The sequence below is a fragment of the Tachyglossus aculeatus genome, chromosome X5 (genome assembly GCF_015852505.1).
Source record: "Tachyglossus aculeatus isolate mTacAcu1 chromosome X5, mTacAcu1.pri, whole genome shotgun sequence".
Taxonomy (NCBI): Eukaryota; Metazoa; Chordata; class Mammalia; order Monotremata; family Tachyglossidae; genus Tachyglossus; species Tachyglossus aculeatus.
In genome coordinates, this window is record NC_052097.1 from 11,485,775 (window position 1) to 11,498,869 (window position 13,095).

The 13,095-nt window shown below is 49.4% G+C and overlaps 1 protein-coding gene across 1 annotated transcript in view; it reads right to left on the minus strand.

Annotated features, from left to right (window-relative positions):
• Positions 1–1,013: 1,013 nt before the first annotated feature.
• LOC119947646 (alcohol dehydrogenase class-3) overlaps positions 1,014–13,095 on the minus strand; it is a 29,166-nt gene continuing 17,084 nt past the window's right edge. Inside the window, exons 6-9 of the mRNA XM_038769240.1 lie at positions 12,152–12,412; positions 8,971–9,106; positions 4,923–5,061; positions 1,014–1,213 (exon numbers count right to left, since the gene is read on the minus strand). Of these exons, the coding sequence (XP_038625168.1) occupies positions 1,189–1,213; positions 4,923–5,061; positions 8,971–9,106; positions 12,152–12,412 (561 nt within the window). The 3' untranslated portion in view covers positions 1,014–1,188. The remainder of the gene's footprint in view (positions 1,214–4,922; positions 5,062–8,970; positions 9,107–12,151; positions 12,413–13,095) is intronic.

Below are 13,095 nucleotides of genomic sequence, written 5' to 3' on the forward strand. Positions count from 1 at the left end.
AGAGGAACGTTTTCCCCTGAAATGTAGTGATGGGGGGGTCTCGGATCCCCAAAAAAGGGGTCTGGTGGGCCTGGGTTCTAATCCTGGCTCCCCCCGGCATCCGCCGCGGGATTTGGGGCGAGTCGCTTGGCCTCTCCGAGCCTCGGTTCCCTCCTTTGCGAAATGGGGATTAAGACCGAACCCCTTGTGGGACGGGGACTCTGTCTAACCCGACTCCCCCAGCACTTAGAAGACGCGGAGTAGGGGCGTAACGAATATTGGGGGGCCTTCCCCGTGAGGTGGGAAGGCATTTCCCACCAAGCCGTCTCTCGGTCCTACCTCGTTTCTTTCCCAGCCAGTGTGTCGCTGCTCTCCCTCCGTCCCTGTCGCCGGTCTGCTTGGGGGAGGGGGGTGGGAGTGTGAGAGACCCCCCTGTGTCCCAAGAAGAAGTGGGAGGACCCCCCCCCCCACACTGTCTCCCCCTTCTAATAAAAAAATAATGATGGCATTTGTTAAGCGCTTACTATGTGCAGAGCACTGTTCTAAGCGCTGGTGGGGGGGATACAAGGTGATCAAGTTGTCCCCCGTGGGGCTCACAGTCTTAACCCCCATTTTCCAGATGAGGTAACTGAGGCTCAGAGAAGTTAAGTGACTTGCCCAAGGTCACACAGCAGACATGTGGCGGAGCCGGGATTCGAACCCATGACCTCTGACTCCAAAGCCCGGGCTCTTTCCACCGAGCCGTGCTGCTTCTCTAGACTGTGAGCCCGCTGTTGGGTAGGGACCGTCTCCGTATGTTGCCAAATTGGACTTCCCAAGCGCTTAGTCCAGTGCTCTGCACACAGTAAGCGCTCAATAAATACGACTGAATGGATGAATGAAAGGAAGGGAAGGTCCAGAGCGGACCTAGCTAGCGTTCCAGCAGACGGACGGACGGACGGACGGGGCGATCCCAGGGTGACCGGGCCCCGGTCGGACCCCTCCGCCTCCTCCTCGGGACCTCAGCGGCGGCGGAGATTCCCCGACGACTCGACTCTGGATCCTTCAACTCCGTTTATTGCCGGGATTCGGGGGTCCGCCAGCTTGGGGGCAAAGAGGGGCCGAAGGAGAAGGCGGGGGGCCCGCCGGTGAGCGTCAGTCACTAAAGGGAACAACTAAAATGCTCCTGGAACTGCGGCAGTCCGATCCGATCCGATCCGGCCTGGTTCCTTAAAACTTCAGGACGCAGCGGATGCTTCCGGGAAGGAGACAACAGGGATGGGAAGCAGAAGGTTAGCGACTCGATCCCGGTTCTCCCTCTCTTCCCCCCGTCCCAATCGTTCCCATCCACTAGATCCGGGAGGGCGGGGATCCCGTCTACTAACTCTATCGTGCTCTCCTGAGCGCTTAGGACGCAGATCGTACGGTCTGCCTACTTACATTGTGCCCTCCCGAGCGCTTACTACAGTGCTCCACAAGCAGCCGATCCATTGGAAGCTCCCCAAGGGCGGTGACTGTGTCTACTGATGTTATTTATTGTGCTCGCCCAAGTGCTTAGGACGGTGCTCTGCACACGACAGATCATAAGCAGCATGGCGTAGTGGAGGCGCTTAGAACAGTGCTTTGCACATAGTAAGCGCTTAACAAATGCCATCATTATTATTATTATTCACTTCAGCACTTAGAACAATGCAGCCCTTAGAACAGTGCTCAGCGCTTAGAGCAGTGCTTTGCACGTAGTAAGCACTTAATAAGTGCCATTATTATTATTACTGTTAAGCACTTAACAAATGCCATTATTATTATTCACTTCAGCGCTTAGTGCAGCGCTTAGAACAGTGCAGCCCTTAGAACAGTGCTCAGCGCTTAGAGCAGTGCTTTGCACATAGTAAGTGCTTAACAATAATAATAATAATAATGTTGGTATTTAAGCGCTTCCTATGTGCCAAGCAAATGCCATCATCATCATTATTATTATTCTCTGGGCCTCAGTTCCCGCATCTGTAAAATGGGGATTGAGACTGTGAGCCCAACAATAATAATAATAATAAAAAAGTTGGTATTTAAGCACTTACTATGTGCCAAGCAAATGCCATCATCATCATCATCATTATTATTATTATTCTCCGGGCCGCAGTTCCCTCATCTGTAAAATGGGGATTGAGACTGTGAGCCCAATGATGATAATAATAATAATAATAATAATAATAATGTTGGTATTTGTTAAGCACTTACTATGTGCCAAGCAAATGCCATCATCATTATTATTATTATTACTATTCTCCAGGTCTCAGTTCCCTCATCTGTAAAATGGTGACTGAGACTGTGAGCCCAACAGTAATAATAATAATAATGTTGGTATTTGTTAAGCGCTTACTATGTGCCAAGAAAATGCCATCATCATCATTATTATTATTCTCCGGGCCTCAGTTCCCTCATCTGTAAAATGGGGATTGAGACTGTGAGCCCAACAATAATAATAATAATGTTGGTATTTGTTAAGCGCTTACTATGTGCCAAGCAAATGCCATCATCATTATTATTATTATTCTCCGGGCCTCAGTTCCCTCATCTGTAAAATGGGGATTGAGACTGTGAGCTCAATAATTAATAATAATAATAATGTTGGTATTTGTTAAGCGCTTACTATGTGCCAAGCAAATGCTATCATAATAATTATTATTATTCTCCGGGCCTCAGTTCCCTCATCTGTAAAATGAGGAGTGAGACTGTGAGCCCAACAATAATAATAATAATAATGTTGGTATTTGTTAAGTGCTTACTATGTGCCGAGCAAATGCCATCATCATCATTATTATTATTCTCCGGGCCTCAGTTCCCTCATCTGTAAAATGGGGATTGAGACTGTGAGCCCAACAATAATAATAATAATGTTGGTATTTGTTAAGCGCTTACTATGTGCCAAGCAAATGCCATCATCATCATTATTATTATTCTCCAGGCCTCAGTTCCCTCATCTGTAAAATGGGGATTGAGACTGTGAGCCCAACAATAATAATAATAATGTTGGTATTTGTTAAGTGCTTACTATGTGCCAAGCAAATGCCATCATCATTATTATTATTATTATTCTCCGGGCCTCAGTTCCCTCATCTGTAAAATGGGGATTGAGACTGTGAGCCCAACAATAATAATAATACTGTTGGTATTTGTTAAGCACTTACTATGTGCCAATCAAATGCCATCATTATTATTATTATTATTATTATTCTCCAGGTTTCAGTTCCCTCATCTGTAAAATGGGGATTGAGACTGTGAGCCCAACAATAATACTAATAATAATGTTGGTATTTGTTAAGCGCTTACTATGTGCCAAGCAAATGCCATAATAATAATAATTCTCCAGGCCTCAGTTCCCTCATGTGTAAAATGGGGATTGAGACTGTGAGCCCAACAACAATAATAATAATAATGTTGGTATTTGTTAAGCGCTTACTATGTGCCAAGCAAATGCCATCATCATCATTATTATTATTCTCCGGGCCTCAGTTCCCTCATCTGTAAAACGGGGATTGAGACTGTGAGCCCCACCCGATTTGCTTGTATCCACCGCAGCGCTTAGTACAGTGTCTGACGCATAGTAAGCGCTTAACAAATGCCATCATTATTATTATTATAAACTCCACGAGGACAGGGATTGTGTCTAACTCCATTGTGCTCTCCCAAACGCTTAGGACAGTGCTCTGCACACAGCAGATCGTAAGCTCCGCTAAGGGTAAGGATCGGGTGTACTTACACTGTTGTGCTCAGGACAGTGCTCTGAATAATACCAATAATAATAACGATGGCATTTATTAAGCGCTTACTATGTGCAGAGCACTGTTCTAAGCGCTGGGGAGGTTACAAGGTGACCAGGTTGTCCCACGGGGGGCTCACAGTCTTCATCCCCATTTTGCAGATGAGGGAACTGAGGCCCAGAGAAGTGAAGTGACTTGCCCAAAGTCACACAGCTGACAATTGGCAGAGGCGGGATTTGAACCCATGACCTCGGACTCCAAAGCCCGGGCTCTTTCCACTGAGCCACGCCGCTTTTCACTGGTAACTTCTCGCTGCACTGGTAACTTAGTAATAATAATAATAATAATGGTATTTGTTAAGCGCTTACTATGTGCCAGGCACTCCACCAAGTCCAGCGCTTAGAACAGTGCTTTGCCCGTAGTAAGCGCCTAACAGATACCATCATTATTATTACTGGGGTGGACGCCAGCAAATTGGGTTGGACAGAGTCCCTGACCCCCACTGGGTCCATTCACGGTCTCCATCCCCATTTTCCAGGCGAGGTAACTGAGGCCCGGAGAAGTGAAGTGACCCGTCCAAGGGCACGCCAGCAGACGAGGAGCGGAGCCGGGATTAGAACCCAGGACCGCCCGTGCTCTATCCACGGTACCACGCTGCTTCCTCGGTCCAGTATCTGGCCCCCAGTGAGCGCTTAGCGAATACCACCGTTGTTCTTCATTCATTCATTCAATCGTATTTACTGAGCGCTTACTGTGTGCAGGAGCACTGTACTGAGCGCTTGGGAAGTCCAAAGTTGGCCATTTTTATTCTGACCATTGAATGCTTGCTGGGCGCGCCCTCCTAGAGGGTCCGACACACCTCCCCAGGAGGGGCGGATTTTCTGGAGACCCCCAGGGAGAAAGGGGTTGGGGAGGGTCTGTTACTTAGTACAGTGCTCTGCACATAGTAAGCGCTCAATAAATACGACTGATGATGATGATGTTGTTACTTTGCGGATTTAGGTCTCGGGGCCCTCGCCCCAAATTGTTTTGTTTCGCCGCCTGGTCTCCCCCTTCTAGACGGCGAGCCCGTTGTCGGGTCGGGACCGTCGCTAGATGCTGCCGACTTGGGCTTCCCGAGCGCTTAGTCCAGTGCTCCGCACGCGGGAAGCGCCCAATAAATCCGACCGAATGGAATGAATGGAAGGCCCCCCCCCCCCCGCTCACCAATTTCCCGAGCGCATCAACTCAAAGGCCTCGTTGATTCGGTCGAAGGGCAGGGTGTGAGTGACGAATTCGTCCACCCGGATCTTCTTGGCCATGTAGTCGTCCACCAGCTTGGGGACGCTCTCCACGCTCTTCCACCCTGCAAGAAACCCAGCAGCGGGTGGGGAATCAATCAATCAATCAATCAATAGTATTTATTGAGCGCTTACTATGTGCAGAGCACTGTACGAGGGAGGCGCCCCACAGGGCCGGCCCACCGAGGCAGCGGGGCCTCGTGGCTACAGCCCGGGCCTCCGAGTCGCGTCCCGGCTCCGCCACTCGCCGGCTGGGTGACTCCAGGCAAGTCGCGTCACTTCTCTGCGCCTCAGTTCCCTCATCTGGAAAATGGGGATGAAGACTGTGATCCCCCCCACCGTGGGACAACCTGATCACCTTGTAACCTCCCCAGCGCTTAGAACAGTGTAAGTGCTTAATAAATGCCATCATTATTACTATTCTTCTCTGGGCCTCAGTTCCCTCATCTGTAAATTGGGGATGAAGACTGTGACCGCCCCCCGTGGGACAACCTGATCACCTTGTAACCTCCCCAGCGCTCAGAACAGTGCTTGGCACATAGTAAGCACTTAATAAATGCCATTATTATTATTCTCTGGGCCTCAGTTCCCTCATCTGTAAATTGGGGATGAAGACCGTGAGCCCCACGTTGGACAACCTGATCACCTTGTAACCTCCCCAGCGCTTAGAACAGTGCTTTGCACGTAGTAAGCGCTTAATAAATGCCATTATTATTATTCTCTGGGCCTCAGTTCCCTCATCTGTAAATTGGGGATGAAGACCATGAGCCCCACGTGGGACAACCTGATCGCCTTGTAACCTCCCCAGCGCTTAGAACAGTGCTGTGCACATGGTGAGTGCTTAATAAATGCCATCATTATTATTATTATTCTCTGGGCCTCAGTTCTCTCATCTGTAAATTGGGGATGAAGACCGTGAGCCCCACGTGGGACAACCTGATCACCTTGTAACCTCCCCAGTGCTTAGAACAGTGCTTTGCACATAGTAAGCGCTTAATAAATGCCATCATTATTATTATAATTCTCTGGGCCTCAGTTACCTCATCTGTAAAATGGGGATGAAGACTGTGAGTCCCACGTGGGACAACCTGATCACCTTGTATCTATCCCAGCGCTTAGAACAATGCTTGGCACATAGTAAGCACTTAACATTATTAGTATTAATAATCCTGGCTCCACCGCATGTTCATTCATTCATTCAATGGTATTTATTGAGCGCTTACTGTGTGCGGAGCACTGTACTAAGCGCTTGGGAAGTACAAGTTGGCAACATACAGAGACGGTCCCTACCCGACAACGGGCTCACAGTCTAGAAGGGGGAGACAGACAACAAAACAAAACATGTGGACAGATGTCAAGTCATCAGAATAAATAGAAATAAAACTAGATGCACATCATTAACAAAATAAATAGAATAGTAAATATGTACAAGTAAAATAAAGAGTAATGACCCCATGAACTCTCCATGACCCCACTCGTGTCCTCATATGACCCCCATGAACTCTCTGTGACCCCATTTGTGTCCTCGGATGACCCCACTTTCAATTTTGAAATTGAGAAAAATTTCAAAAAGCAGGTTAATGTCTCATTTCACCTCAAATGACCTGATGAACTCTCTGTGACCCCACTTGTGTCCTCAGATGACCCCATGAACTCTCCGTGACCTCATTTGTGTCCTCAGATGACCCCATTTTTACTTTCGAAATTGAGAAAAATTTCAGAAGCCCGATTTTTCCTCAAATGACCCCATGAACTCTCCGTGACCCCGCTCGTGTCCTCAGATGACCCCCATGAACTCTCCGTGACCTCATTTATGTCCTCAGATGACCCCATTTTTACTTTTGAAATTGAGAAAAATTTCAGAAACCCATTTAATGTCCCATTTGTCCTCAAATGACCCCATGAACTCTCCATGGCCCCATTCGTGTCCTCAGATGACCTCATGAACTCTCCCTGACTTTGTACAGATTTATTCCTCTACTTTACTTGTCCATATTTACTATTCTATTTTATTTTGTTAATGATGTGCCTTTAGCTTTACTTCTATTTATTCTGATGACTTGACACCCGTCCGCATGTTTTGTTTTGTTGTCTGTCTCCCCCTTCTAGACTGTGAGCCTGTTGTCGGGTAGGGACCATCTCTATATGTTGCCAAGTTGTACTTTCCGAGCGCTTAGTACAGTGCTCGGCACACAGTAAGCACTCAACAAATACGACTGAATGAATGAAGGAATGAATCTGTGTCCTCGGATGACCCCACTTTCACTTATTCAATTGGGAAAATTTTCAGGAAGCAGCTCAACGTTCCAGTTTCACCTCAAGTGACCCCATGAACTCTCCGTGACCCCACTCGCGTCCTCGGATGACCCTATGAACCCTCTGTGACCCCCATTAGTGTCCTCAGATGACCCCACGTTCACTTATGAAATCGGAAAAAATTGTTTTGAGAAACGTTGGGGTGAATGTCCAATTTCCTAGTAGTACCAATGAAGCAGAATTTAGCACTCGGGGTAGTAAAAATCATTTGGACCCAATCTTTAAATACCATTCAACAGTTTGGCAATTTTGATTGATGGATCACGGATTTCTACATATTCCTACTTTGTCACTGTCTCCTAGACTGTCGGGTAGGGACCGTCTCTCTACGTTGCCAACTTGGACTTCCCAAGCGCTTAGTACAGTGCTCTGCACACGGTAAGCGCTCAGTAAATATGACAATGAATGGATGAAAAATCGTGACTTTGAAGAGTGACTCAACAACAGAATGGGAAGCAGTGAATAGAATTTTCACAGAAACTATGAAGATTTAGGAAATTGCTTAGCATTTGTACCTAATGTCAGGAAGTGTGTCATTCCCGTTCGAAGGGAAGTGGTTAGTCCTAGTCATTCATTCATTCAATCGTATTTATTGAGCGCTAACTGTGTGCAGGGCACTGTACTGAGCGCTGGGGAAGTGCAAGTCGGCAACATACAGACCCAACAGCGGGCTCACAGTCTGGAAGTCATCACAATAATGATGATGGCATTTGTTAAGCGCTTACTATGTGCCAAGCACTGTTCTATATAGGCTAAGAAACAAAGCTTTTGGTCCCAGAAGGCAGCTACCATCCCATATTCTAATTCTCTACGTCTGAGAGCCAAGCATTTTGACGTTATGACCTAACTAATCGAGGTTTTGTTTCGTTGTCCGTCTCCCCCTTCTAGACTGTGAGCCCGCTACTGGGTAGGGACCGTCTCTATATGTTGCCCACTTGGACTTCCCAAGTGCTTAGTACAGTGCTCTGCACATAGGGAGCGCTCAATAAATACGACTGAATGAATGAATGAATGAAAAGGGAAGCGCCGTAATGGAGAGAAGATGCGTGGTCCCATTTCTGCCACCTAACTAATCGAGGAAAGAGCCGTAACGGAAAGACGACGCGCGGTCCCCTTTCCGCCACCTAATCGAGGTAAGCGCCGTAATGGAAAGACGACGCGTGGTCCCCCTTCCCGCCACCTAACTAATCGAGGAAAGCGCTGTAACGGGAAGATGATGCGCGGTCCCCTTCCCGCCACCTAACTAATCGAGGAAAGCGCCGTAACGGAAAGACGACACGTGGTCCCCTTTCCGCCACCTAATCGAGGAAAGCGCCGTAACGGAAAGATGACGCGTGGTCCCCTTCCCGCCACCTAAATAATCGAGGTAAGCGCCGTAACGGAAAGACGACGCGCGGTCCCCTTCCCGCCACCTAATCCAAATACCCACAACCGTAAGGAGACAAATGATTAGCGTTTCTTGAATCACCACACATTCCCAATACCCCAAGGGTTCCGCTGCGAAAAGACAGTCGAGTTTAATAACAAAAAATGGTTATTTTTAAGAGGGTCTGGGCCTCAGTTTCCTCGCCTGTAAAAAGGGGATTAAATGCCGGCCCTCTCCCTCCTCCCCCGGAGGAAGCTCGTCCCAAACCCGGGGTCCCCCGGCGTCCCGTTACCTCCGAAGGCGGTGCCTTTCCAAGTGCGGCCAGTGACCAGCTGGAAGGGGCGCGTGGCGATCTCCTGGCCGGACGCCGCCACCCCGACGATGACGCTGACCCCCCAGCCTTTGTGGCAGGACTCCAGGGCGGCTCTCTGCGGGTGGGCGGGCGGCGAATCCCCCCGGCTGTGAGCCGGCCACGCTCCCGGGCGGGAAAGCGAGCCACCGGGACCCCCCAACCCGGGGGAATCTTCCGCCTTGACCGTGGACAGGATCCACCCCCACCCCGGGGGCCGGAGGGTCGGGGCAGGGCAGTTGCTCGCCCCCCAAACTGTCCCCCCGAAAGGCCCTCCTCTCCCTTAATAGTAACGGTATTTTGGTCCCAGACCAAATATAATAATTATTATTATTTAGACCCAGACCAATAATCATCATCATCATCATCAATCGTATTTATTGAGCGTTTACTATGTGCAGAGCACTGGACTAAGCGCTTGGGAAGTCCAAGTTGGCAACATCTAGAGACAGTCCCTACCCAACAGCGGGCTCACAGTCTAAAAGGGGGAGACGGAGAACAAAACCAAACATACTAACAAAATAAAATAAATAGAATAGATATGTACAAGTAAAATAGAGTAAATAATGGTATTTATTAAGCACTTACTATGTGCAAAGCACTGGGGAGATTACAAGGTGATCAGGTTGTCCCACGGGGGGCTCACAGTCTTCATCCTCATTTTACAGACAAGGGGACTGAGGCCCAGAGAGACTTGCCCAAAGCCACACAGCGGACAAGTGGCGGAGCCGGGATTTGAACCCATGACCTCTGACTCCAAAGCCCGGGCTCTTTCCACTGAGCCACGCTGCTTCTCCACCTCCCTTCCCCAACTTTGAAAGCCCCCAGCGCTTAGTACAGTGCTTTGCATATAGTAAGCGCTTAATAAATGCCATCATTATTATTACTATTAGCCCCCCATGGGACAACCTGATCACCTTATAACCTCTCCAGCGCTTGGTACAGTGCTTTGCACATAGTAAGCACTTGATAAATGCCATTATTATTATTATTATTATTATTATTATTAGTCCCCCATGGGACAACCTGATCACCTTGTAACCTCCCCAGCGCTTGGTACAGTGCTTTGCACATAGTAAGCGCTTGATAAATGCCATCATTATTATTATTATTATTAGTCCCCCGTGGGACAACCTGATCACCTTGTAACCTCCCCAGCACTTAGAACAGTGCTTTGCACATAGGAAGCATTTAATAAATGCCATCATTATTATTATTAGTCCCCCGTGGGACAACCTGATCACCTTGTAACCTCCCCAGCGCTTGGTACAGTGCTTTGCACATAGTAAGCGCTTGATAAATGCCATCATTATTATTATTATTATTAGTCCCCCGTGGGACAACCTGATCACCTTGTAACCTCCCCAGCACTTAGAACAGTGCTTTGCACATAGGAAGCATTTAATAAATGCCATCATTATTATTATTAGTCCCCCGTGGGACAACCTGATCACCTTGTAACCTCCCCAGCGCTTAGAACAGTGCTTTGCGCATAGTAAGCGCTTAATAAATGCCATCATTATTATTATTAGTCCCCCATGGGGCAACCTGATCATCTTGTTACCTCCCCAGCGCTTGGTACAGTGCTTTGCACATAGTAAGCACTTGATAAATGCCATTATTATTATTATTATTAGTCCCCCGTGGGACAACCTGATCACCTTGTAACCTCCCCAGCGCTTGGTACAGTGCTTCGCACATAGTAAGCGCTTGATAAATGCCATCATTATTATTATTATTATTAGTCCCCCATGCGACAACCTGATCACCTTGCAACCTCCCCAGCGCTTAGAACAGTGCTTTGCACATAGTAGGTGCGTACTAAATGCCTTCATTTATTTTTATTTTTAGTCAAGGCCAGCTCAACTTCAAGCAACACAACGATCCTTTACACTCTGTTAGCTCAACGTTCGTAATAATCAGGACATTACACTAGGAGAAATACTTTAGAGAAATACTATACTTCTAGACTGTGAGCCCACTGTCTCTCTATGTTGCCAACTTGGACCTCCCAAGCGCTTAGTACAGTGCTCTGCACACAGTAAGCGCTCAATAAATACGACTGATTGATCGATCTGAAAAATGGGGATGAAGACCGTGAGCCCCCCGTGGGACAACCTGATCACCTTGTAACCTCCCCAGCGCTATATGCTGCCAACTTGGACTTCCCAGGCGCGTAGTACAGTGCTCTGCACGCAGTAAGCGCTCGATAAATATGATTGATTGATTGATCGATCTGAAAGATGGGGATAAAGACCGTGAGCCCCCCGTGGGACAACCTGATCGCCTTGTAACCTCCCCAGCGCTATATGTTGCCAACTTGGGACTTCCCAAGCGCGTAGTACAGTGCTCTGCACGCAGTAAGCGCTCGATAAATACGATTGATTGATTGATCGATCTGAAAGATGGGGATGAAGACCGTGAGCCCCCCGTGGGACAACCTGATTGCCTTGTAACCTCCCCAGTGCTATATGTTGCCAACGTGGACTTCCCAAGCGCTTAGTGAAGTGCTCTGCACACAGTAAGCGCTCGATAAATACGATTGATTGATTGATCGATCTGAAAGATGGGGATGAAGACCGTGAGCCCCCCGTGGGACAACCTGATCGCCTTGGAACCTCCCCAGCGCTATATGCTGCCAACTTGGACTTCCCAAGCGCGTAGTACAGTGCTCTGCACACAGTAAGCGCTCGATAAATACGATTGATTGATTGATCGATCTGAAAGATGGGGATGAAGACCGTGAGCCCCCCGTGGGACAACCTGATCGCCTTGTAACCTCCCCAGCGCTATATGCTGCCAACTTGGACTTCCCAAGCGCGTAGTACAGTGCCCTGCACGCAGTAAGCGCTTGATAAATACGATTGATTGATCTGAAAAATGGGGATGAAGACCGTGAGCCCCCCGTGGGACAACCTGATCGCCTTGTAACCTCCCCAGCGCTATATGCTGCCAACTTGGACTTCCCAAGCGCTTAGTGAAGTGCTCTGCACGCAGTAAGCGCTCGATAAATACGATTGAATGAACAGTGCTTTGCACATAAATCCGATTGATCGGGACCCCAGCTGGGCAGCAGCCGAGGACCCCCCCGAGGGGCGAGGACGTGGGCCCGGCCCGCACGCACCATGACGCCGACGTTGCCGATGCACTCGAAGGAGAAGTCCACTCCCCCGTCGGTCATTTCGACCAGCACCTCCTGGATGGGCTTCTCGTAGTCCCGGGGGTTGAGGCACTCGGTGGCTCCCAGCTCCCTGGCCTTGGCGAACTTGTCCGCGTTGACGTCCACGCCGATGACGCGGGCCGCCCCGGCCGCCCGGCACCCCATGACGGCCGCCAGGCCCACGCCCCCCAGCCCGAAGACGGCGCAGGTGGAGCCGGGTTCCACCTGGAGCGGGGCGGACACGGACGCCGGGCCGCCCGCTGACTTTTAGTCGGCCGTGGGGTAGCGACCGCCTCTATATGTTGCCAACTTGGACTTCCCAAGCGCTTAGCACAGTGCTCTGCACACAGTAGGCGCTCAATAAATACGACTGATTGATAGATTGATTGACCCCTGGCTCTGCCGGGCCCGTCCCGCTAACGGCTGGGACGATCCGGCGGCCGCCCGCTCACCCCCGGGACCAACCGCGTCGTCAACCGGGCCGGACTTGGGGGGACGGCCCCACGGCGGGGAGACCGCTTGACCGGCTACTTAGAGGACACCGGATGATCCTTACCCTGGAGAAGGGGCACCGCCAGTGACCAAACCCCCCAGAACTAAGAGCGTCAGGGCAGGCGGAAGCAACAGAGAAGCAGCGTGGCTCAGTGGAAAGAGCCCGGGCCTTGGAGTTGGAGATCATGGGTTCAAATCCCGCTCCGCCACTTAGCTGTGTGACTTTGGGCCAGCCGCTTCCCTTCTCTGTGCCTCAGGTCCCTCATCTAGCCCACTGTTGGGTAGGGACCGTCTCTATATGTTGCCAACTTGTACTTCCCAAGTGCTTGGTACAGTGCTCTGCACACAGTAAGCGCTCAAATACGGTTGATTGCTTGATTGATTGATCTGAAAAATGGGGATTAAGACCGTGAGCC